This window comes from Balaenoptera acutorostrata, chromosome 9, assembly GCF_949987535.1.
Source record: "Balaenoptera acutorostrata chromosome 9, mBalAcu1.1, whole genome shotgun sequence".
In the NCBI taxonomy this organism is placed as follows: domain Eukaryota; kingdom Metazoa; phylum Chordata; class Mammalia; order Artiodactyla; family Balaenopteridae; genus Balaenoptera; species Balaenoptera acutorostrata.
Window position 1 is genome coordinate 5877098 of NC_080072.1, and position 9356 is coordinate 5886453.

Genomic DNA, 9356 nt, shown 5'->3' on the forward strand with positions numbered 1-9356 from the left:
CAGACCTGGCTTTGAGGGCACAAACTGTGGGTTCCCTGTATAATACCCCTAGTTCTTGTCATGGTGTTTTGGGCACATCAGGGAGCCCCTTGGACACCAGGCTGTTGAAGGCATGGGTGATGGAGTCCCTGGGAAGGGAAGGAGTCTGAGCCAGCGCTCAGGTCTCTTGACATCTGGTTCAGTATCTTGCCCTCCCGTATAGGATACACTGTCCAGTACAGCTCTACTCCATGCAATCCAGCCCGTGTTCCCTGCACACCTCCTTTATTCCTGGCACTGTGCTAGGCACCTGACGAGCAGTTTGTCACTTTACCCTCACAGCAACGCTCTAGGACGGGCATGATTACCTCCATTTGCCAGATGACTCAAAGAGTGTAACTCTCATAAAATCACATGGCTCTGGAAAATGGCAGGACTAGGATTCGAACCCAGATCTGCTACTGACTCCAGAGACGGAACACTCTGCCTCTCAGCAATGCCAAGAGGCCAAGCCACATCCCCAACTAGGGTCTGGGAACAAAGAGATGAGGGAGACGAAGAGCCTGACTTCAGGGAAGCCCAGGTCTGGTGCAAGAAGTCAGTGTGAAAAGCTTCCTAGCCAAATAACTATCAAGGGTTCCAGGGACTCACATTTTGGGAAATTAGAGGAGATGTGTGAACTGGGCTTAGCTCACTGGGCTGGGGAGGGCAGGAAGGGGAGAAGAAGGAAGAACATTCTGGGCATGGGGTGTGCTTGGGGAAGGAGCAATCAGGCTAGAAATCTAGGCCAGGAAAAGTTGTTTCCCACCCCTGAGCAGCTTATATTAAAACCCTGGAGTGGAGCCTGTAATCCAGGTGAGGTTTTCTGAGCAGGTCCCTAACATCACTTCCTCTGCCTCAGCTCAGCTCTGTAACCTGAGCCAAGAGCCCTCACCTGGAGGAAGCGGTCCCACCCCTGGAGCTGTTTCCTAATGAAACTGAGGGGGTGGGTGTTAGTGGCTGGTTCTGTGTGGGTGGACCTCATCCAGTCAATTGAAGGCCTGAAAAGAAAAGACTGAGGTTTCCCAAGGAAGAAGGAATTCTGCCTCAAGTGAGTAACACGGAAACCCTGTCTGAATTTCCAGCCTGCTGCCCTACAGAATTCAGACTCAACACTGCAACACTGGGACTTCCCTGGTGGTCCAGTGGGTAAGACTCTGCACTCCCAATGCAGGGGGCCCGGGTTCGATCCCTGGTCGGGGAACTGGATCCCGCACGCATGCTGCTACTAAGAAGTCCATGTGCTGCAACGAAGATCCCACGTGCCGCAACTAAGACCCGGCACAGCCAAAATAAATAAATAAATAAATATTAAAAAAAAAAAAAAAAGACTGCAACATCGACCTCCAGCCTGCCCTACAGGTTTCGGACTTGCCAGCCTCCACAATCGCGGGAACCAATTCCTTAAAATCTCTCTCTGTATGTATAGCCTATTGGCTCTATTTTTCTGGAGAACCCTGACTACCCATTTTATCAATCATATTACATACATTACATCTATAGAATATTGTCTATTGTATTTATCATAAATAAAAGTGATACTTGTGAACCTTTTGTGAGCACTTACTGTGTGCCAGGCACCTGCGAAGTTCTTCACAGGTGTCTCATGACGCTCTTACTCATCCCAAAGCTCCATGAGGTCATCTGTGATTGGTCCCATTTCACAGACGAGAGGCCCAGAGAGTTCAAGTAACTTGCCCAGGGTTCTAAAGTGATAAAGCCGGGTTTGGATCCAGGTAGTTACACTGGATCCAGTGCCTACGTGGGGTGTACTCTTACCCACCATGGAACGTGTGTGTAAAGGCATTTCGAAACAAGAGGCGTGACGCAACTGACAAGTGGTGTCATTTTAGTGTTACAGTTACCACTGGGATGGGCAGGGCGAAGGGGGCCGGGGGCAGGGTGTGAGTTCTGGTTGGAGGGTCCTAGCACCACCGGGTCCTGAAGGTGCAGCCCCGGGAAGAGCCACGAGGTGGCGCCAGGTTGCACAGGCCGCTCCAGGATGTGTAGTCCAGGGCTGTGAGCTGGGAGTGATTCCAGGGGTCTCCAGGCCTAGCCCTCCACAGGGCTGGTGAGCCCGGGAACCCTCTTCCTCAGGCCTCAGAGGGGTTTCTCTCCAGTCCAGGGATACCAGCACCAGTGTCAGGGGCCCAGCCTCGGTGGTGCCCATCTGTTTGAGGTACAGTTCAGAGGTCACAGCCTGGGGACTAGGTCCAGCCCAGCCAACTGGCCAGAAGGTCTGTGCCCAGCTCCTTCCTGCGCTGCTGGTGTGGTCAGGGAAGGAGCGCCCCAGGCCATCAGGTCACCACACAACAGCTCTGGGTAATCCGCCTCCAGAAGTTGCGACGGCGGCTGCTGAGGGCCACCTTGGCCGCCTCCTGGAAGATGGTGTGGACGTTCTCCTGGAGCAGAGCCGAGCACTCGAGGTAGGCCACGGCGCCCACGGCCCGTGCCATCTCCTGGCCCTAACAGGGAGAGTGGACCAGGCCGCCGTCAGGTGGGTGCCGCTGGGGTCTCATGTCCAGCCAACCCCCAGCCCCCTTGGCCATCCTAGGTGCGTCTTCCTAGGACACCCACAGCTCCTGTCCCCTGGCCTGATCAAGCCCATCGATGGCTTCATCGGGTTTCCTGCCTCAGTTCCCGGCTGGGTCTCTGCCTCTTGAGGCATCAACTAATTAACTTCCCGGCCTGACCCAGGCATGCTGCAGAGAGGGGCCTGCGGACTGAAGACCTGGGGGTCCCCCCCGGGGTGTGAAGCAGGTAGGCAGGACCATCTGATGTGTCCCGCACTCACTCACTCTCCATCCCACAGCTGGAAACTTCCAAGCCCGGCAGTTCTTGACCATGACTGCCTCTAAAACAACCCCTACCCTGACCCACACCCCGCGGGTGCCAGATGTCTGGCGCTGCTGAGAGGCTGGGCCGGAGCAGCGTTACCCCAGGGGTTTCCTCTCCTGGCACCCCTACCCCCGCGCCCCGGGCTAGGTTTCCTACCCTGTGGTAGGTCACAGGTTCCAACCTATTTTTCCGCAGCTTCTTCACCAGCAACTTGTCCTTGCGCAGGTCAGTCTTGCAGCCCACGACGATGATGGGCACCTCCTTGCAGAAGTGATTCACCTCCGGGTACCACTGTGGGGAGGAAGGTGGTGAGGGGGTGTGTGTGAGCCATCAGGGGAGTGGGCCGCTCTCCTGCCCTCCAGGTAGACTCCCACAGCAATAATCAGCAAAGCCAGTTTAGGGAGAACTACTCTGTGCCAGGCTAAGACTTTACATGTAATGAACACATTAACCCCCCGGGTCCCTATGAAGCAAGTTCTATCATCAATCCCATTGTACCGATGCACTAACTGCGGCTCAGAGAGGTTATATAACTTGGCCTTGGTCACACAACTGGAAGTGGCAGAATTTGAACCCAGGGGGTGGCACCCAGAGCCCAGTTCCCACCTGCTCTAGAATCCTACCTCTGCAATGTAAGGGGTCCCATGACCATCTCCCCAACAGGGTAAAATATATAAAGAAATCAGTGAGGCTTTAAAACTAAAGCAGCTCACAAAATGGTCGCAGCAGCTGTTTGCCTGTTGGAGGGGGCACTCCTGTCCCGTGTCAGCTGCTCTTTGGAATGTGAGGCTCCAGGGCCTGGTTATTTCAGTCTCGACTATAACCTGGGAGCCTGGAATCCAGGCTTTAGATCTCCAGCAGCACACGCCTGCTCAGTTTCAGGAAAAATTGACATCAAACCGTCTGGCTTCTGGAGCCAGATGGGGCCGGTGTGCGGTCCCGGCAAATCCTCCCCTCCACAAAACTGCCCTTGAAAAGGGTCTCCTCCCCTGACTCCACTTTGCTAAATGTAACAGGGAAGCCTCAGACCTCATCCTACCTGAGCCCTGACGTCAGCGATCACTCCCTCCTCTCAGACCTGGTCTGCGCTTCACCCCAGGGCCGCACTCTCCCGGTTGACCTCAGGTCTCCAGGTGACAGCCCCCCTCTCCCCCACGCCCAGCCCACAGCTCTTCCCCACCAGCAACTCCTAAATGGATCTGCCCAGCCCTGCCCCCTCCCGGGAACTGCACCCTCAGACTTCTGCCTGCCTGCCTGACCCTCCGCTGGGATGCCCAACGGGCCTCCATCGCCCACCTCCCTGCCCCCAGCTTGCTCCTTCTCATCTTGGGAAATGGCAAGTCCACCTTCCAGGTGCTCTGATCAAATGTCTCTCTCCCACCCATGTCCAATCCATCTGCAAATGCTGACGGTTCGGTTCTGCCTTCCGAACAGATTCAATATCCGCTGGCCTCTCACCACCCCCTCTGCTGGCACCCCGGTCCCAGCCACCACTTGCCTGGTCCTTGGTGCCTAGAACAGTACCTGGCACACAGTAAGTTCTCAGTAAATGCTGCCATCATCGTTGTGGTTATGGTTACCAATACTGTCACTGGCTGTGCTCTGAGGAACCCTGGAGCATGCCATTCACACACGCATGGAGGCCCTGGCAGCAGTGGGGGCGGGGCCGTGGCTGCTGGGTAGGAGCAGAGGAACTCAAGGGACCGTTTCCCTGACACCTGTGTGCAGCCTCGGGAACCTCTGAGATAACTGGGGGACATCCTGGGAGGCCGCTGGGAGCCAGCAGTCACACTGATGGAGGCTGAGAGCTGCTGGAAACTGATGGCTCGTGTGACCTTGGGCAGGCCCAGGCTGGGGAGATGCAGGGCCCTCTGGGTCGCCCAGCATCTTCAGGCAGGGTCACGGTAGAAAGAGCCACAGCCTTCTGAGTCTACAGTATGGGGCAGACAAGGAGCACTGGACCGGGAGTCAGAGGGCCAGTCCAGACCCTGCCACCAAATCCCTGCGGGACCCTGGCTAAGTCTCTCTAGGCCTCAGTTTCCCCATATTTATGCCAAAGGCACTGGACCCGATGTCATCCAGGGCCTGCCGAGCTCTGACAGTCTGCTGGATCAAGGGTAGGGGTGGAGCAGAGTGGCCCGGCTATGGGGCTGGGCCTCCCTGCCCCCCACCCCCTGTACCCACCCGGTTAGAGATGTTGTCAAAGCTGTACGGGCTGGTGACGTCAAAGCAGAGGAGCAGGACGCTGGCGTCGGGGTAGAACAGGGGCCGCAGGCGGTCGTAGTCGACTTGCCCTGGGTAGAATAGGGGTGGTCACTCCCTCCAGATTTCCTGCCCATTGTCAGCACCTCCCCAGCATCAGGGAGGTCACCCCAACCAAGACCAGGGGCGGGTGTGGGTGGGGAGGATCTGGATCAGGGCCTAGTTCTGTGCCTCAGGATCCAACACGTGAATGTCCCCCTCGGGGCTGTGTTCCCCTGGCTGGCCTGTAGGACGTGCCAGCCCTGGCCTGGGCGAGACCACTGCTGAGAGAGCCCTGTTCTGGAAGGAGTGGGGGATGTCTGAGGCCATCACTCAGAAGCCTGCTTTGCCCTGGACTTGGGGCGGGGATGGGGGATGAGGAGAAAGAGGCAGGCGGGACCTGAGCAAAGATATCACAGCCCAACCAAGGTAAGGGGGCTGCTGGGATTCCCGGAGTTTAGCTTTGAGTTCTGATGTAGATTTGACTCTGAACCCTCTGGTGGGCTAGGTCAGGAGGCTAGAGGGCAGAGGTCACGTTCAAACAGATCTTACAGAAGCTAAAGCCAGGGTGGACCGCTCAGGAGGCCAGAAACAGTCCACCCCTTGAGAGCTAAGAGCTCCGATTTGTCTCCAGGACATGGTGGGCTGCTCTGGGCTGGGGAAGCAGCAGACACAGATGCCGAAGCAAGGAGGGTACAGGCTCCCGGGGGCCCTAATCCTGGCCAACACCTGTTCCCTGGAGACTAGTTGGCCTCCCCGGTTCGGAAGGAAGGGAGTGGGGCCCTTCCTCCCACTCTGCCCCTCCCCCAGCCTGGCACCCACCTGCTGTGTCCCAGATTTGGAGGTGCACGGGTTTGCCCTTCACGTGCAGATTCACGGTGAGCTGCTCGAATGCCGTGGGGGTGTAGCTCTGAGGAAGAAGGGGTCAAGGGGGCAGCTGAGAAGGCAGCATCTAAAGTGGGTGGTCCCAGTGCCCAGGCCAGAGCCCAGGAATGCCTGCGGCACTGCCGCTCTTTGGAAGTCAGCAGAGTGGAGTAGTTTCTGGGAGGGAGTTGGCTGGTGGGGAGGAGGCCTAGAGCTGCCACTCCGTAGCTGTGCACCCTCCCAAGGCACCGAACCTCCCTGGCCTCCTCCGCGACTATAAAGTGGGTCTATTAGAGCCCCCAGCGCAGCATGTTGCTGAAAGGATTCAAGGAGGCGCTTCTTGCAGAGCCCTGAGCACAGGGCCTGGTAGAAAATAAGTACTCTACACGTGCCAGGACTGTTATTTTTATCTCTGTCCTCGTCCAGACTGTCCCATTTCTGAGCCTTCCTTCCTGCTGTCCCCTCCTCCTAGAATGACATTAACCTATGTTTGCTCATTCACTCACTCACTCATTCATTCATTCATTCATTCATGAGCACCCTCTCTGGATCCGATTCTGGACACCCAGGAGCAACTAATAAAGACTCATTGCCTGCCCTGGGGCGCTCCTAGCTTTTGGGGGTCCCTCCTTTGCCTCTCAACCTTTCACAATCCAACCGGGATGCCCCTGTTTCTGTCTCTCTTACCTGCCCTGCCTGGCCCCAGGGGGAGGTCACCCAGGCCAGAGGCCCCTCCACCCCAGGCCTGCTGCGCCTGAGCTCACCCCCTCTCCACAAAGGCTAGATGAATGGAAGCAGGACGGGCTTTTACACAAGCGCAGGAATGAAGAGAGGGAGCTTTTACAGACAGGGTCTGAGCAACAGGGGAGAAGGTTTTCAAAACCCTGCCACGACACAAGCCCTTTGCACCAAGGGGCGTGCTGGACCGCCTGCATCTTGTGTGCCCAGGCCTTGCTCCCTTGCTCAGGGCTGGATGGGGGGACCACAGACCGGGGGACACTGTGGGGCCCTGTGCCCTGAGGCAAGACTCTTCTCTCTGGCCTCAGTTTTCCCATCTGTAAAATGAAGGCCTTGCCAGCTCTCAGACCTTGTGTTTCTTTTAAATGAAGAGGTCTCTTGGGAATTCCCTGGCGGTCCAGTGGTTAGGACCCTGTGCTTTCTGTGCTGGGGCCTGGGTTCGAAACCCGGTCGGGGAACTAAGATCCCGCAAGCCGGGCAGTGCCTAGATAGATAGATAGATAGATAAATAGATAGATAAATAGATAGATAGATAAATAGATAGATAGATAAATAGATAAATAAATAGATAAATAGATAAATAAATAAATAAATAGATAGATAAATGAATGAATGAATGAATGAATGAATGGAGAGGTGTCTCTTGTGCCTGGAGGCAGACAGGTCCCAGGAAATCAGGGTCCCCAAACAGGAGAGGAACCTAGACAAGGCAGGTCTAGCCCTCTGGTGACAGGCACGCTCTCCCTTTCCCTTCAGAGTGTCCTTCACTATGCACTGTCCGGACTTCCCTGGTGGCGCAGTGGTTAAGAATCTGCCTGCCAAGGCAGGTGACACCGGTTCAAGCCCTGGTCCAGGAAAATCCCACATGCCGCGGAGCGACTAAGCCCGTGCGCCACAACTACCGAGCCTGCGCTCTAGAGCCCGTGAGCCACAACTACTGAAGCCCGTGCACCTACAGCCCGTGCTCCGCAACAAGAGAAGCCACCACCAGGAGAAGCCCGCGCACCACAACGAAGAGTAGCCCCCACTCGCTGCAGCGAGAAAGCCTGCATGCAGCAACAAAGACCCAACGCAGCCAAAAATAATAATAATAATTAATTAATTTTTAAAAAATTGTGAAAAACACACACTGTCCATCAACTGTGAGATGCCCATTTCCGCACTGTAACCTCTCTGCAATTGGGATGGGTCTCACCCACAAGGCCATCTCAGAGCCCAGGACAGTGGTGGTGAGGGACCACCCCTCCCAGCACTTCTCCTGGGCCCCGGCTGGCCCAGCCTCTCTGTGGCACTCTGTGGTGCTCCCCGCGCTGCCGTAATTGTTGCGTTCTCACAGGCAGCATCTGGGGGGCCTGGAAACACATCCCTCCCCCACAGCTAAAAAAAATGTGACTGGCCAAAGGATGTGACATCAGCTCCAAAAACCACAAAGCAAGAGTCGGCTCGATGCTGCCACAGTGGAAAGAAAGGCTGACTCTGGGTTAGCAGGCCCGGCTGCTCCTGCCTCCCCCATCCAACCCCCCAGTGCTGTACCACCCCAGGGCTTTGGCGGGGGCTGGGATCAGCAGGCGGGGGGAGGTGATGCTGGAAGCAGACCCATGCGTGGACTCCCAGGGGAACTGGGCTGAGTGGGGCACGGTAGGTGGGTGTGTCCAGCCCCCGTCTTGGTGCTGCTGAGTCCGCCTGGACAGGTGGTAGGCATGCCGGTGAAGGAATGACAGTCCACATGCTCAGGCATCAAGGACATGCCAGGTGCAACTCGGGGCCGTCTCTCAGCCTTACCTTCCTCCTCACCACCACCCCGGCGAGGTCGAGTGAGGGGTGGGAGGCTCACAGAGGCTGAGCAAAGTACTGAGGGCCCCAGAGTTTGTTGGAGAAGACTGAGGTGCTAACCCAGCTGTCTGAGCGGCTGGTGTGCTCTTACCCGCCAAGGCTGAGCCCACGGGACATCCATTGTAGGGGCAAGAGCTGGGGGAAGACACGATGTCTCCCAAGAAAAACGCTGGCCACTTTTCAGTGAGTGCTTCCTGTTGCAGCTCAGAGCTGAGCCCCTGACCTGTATGAACTCTCTCATCACTGCGACCCTGGGAGGTGGGCACCACCGTTATTCCTATTACGCAGTTAAGGAAACAGGCACAGAGAGGGTAAGCGGCTTGCCCCAGGGCGCAGAGCTGTAAGTCGCAAAGCCGTGATTTGAAGCCAAGGCTGTCCGTCCGCCTTAGCCATGCTGTGCCACCAAGTGCTCTCTTAGGACCCGCTACGTTCCCCAGGCTGCCTAAGTCAGTCCCCGGGACACCTCCCCCAGGTAGGTGGCATTCTTGGCACTTGACAGGCGATGTCACTCCCGCGGGCAAAGTGAGAACTGCCTTCAACCCCACGCTCTGCGGGGAGGCAGGACGGGCGCACGTCCCTCCCGGGGTGGGGAAGGATGCACCCAGGCCGCGGCGCCCCGCTGCGCCCGACGGGCCGGCGCTCACCTCGGGGAAGGCGCCCTCGGCGAAGACCATCAGCAGCGACGTCTTCCCGCAGCCGCCGTCGCCCACCAGGACCACCTTGACGGACCGCGCGCCGGGCGGCGCCTCCTGGCCCGCGGCCTGGGCCGCCTTCATCGCGGGGAGGCGGAGGGAGGGCCGGGCGCGAGCGGAGCGGCGGCCTCG

At 57.3% G+C, this 9356-nt stretch overlaps 1 protein-coding gene across 2 annotated transcripts; it reads right to left on the reverse strand.

Moving 5' to 3' along the window:
- Window positions 1–1891: 1891 nt before the first annotated feature.
- On the reverse strand, window positions 1892–9356 carry RHOD (ras homolog family member D). Of its 2 annotated transcripts, none has more exons than XM_057553224.1 (5): window positions 9177–9356; window positions 5920–6007; window positions 5041–5150; window positions 3038–3147; window positions 1892–2483 (listed from the first exon to the last, which is right to left on the reverse strand). In XM_057553224.1, the coding sequence occupies exons 1-5, from the start codon at window positions 9306–9308 to the stop codon at window positions 2321–2323; spliced, it is 603 nt and encodes a 200-aa protein (XP_057409207.1). In that variant the 5' UTR covers window positions 9309–9356; the 3' UTR covers window positions 1892–2320. The 2 variants fall into 2 exon arrangements, with proteins under 2 accessions (XP_057409207.1, XP_007171318.2); XM_007171256.2 differs by having other exon boundaries at window positions 3013–3147.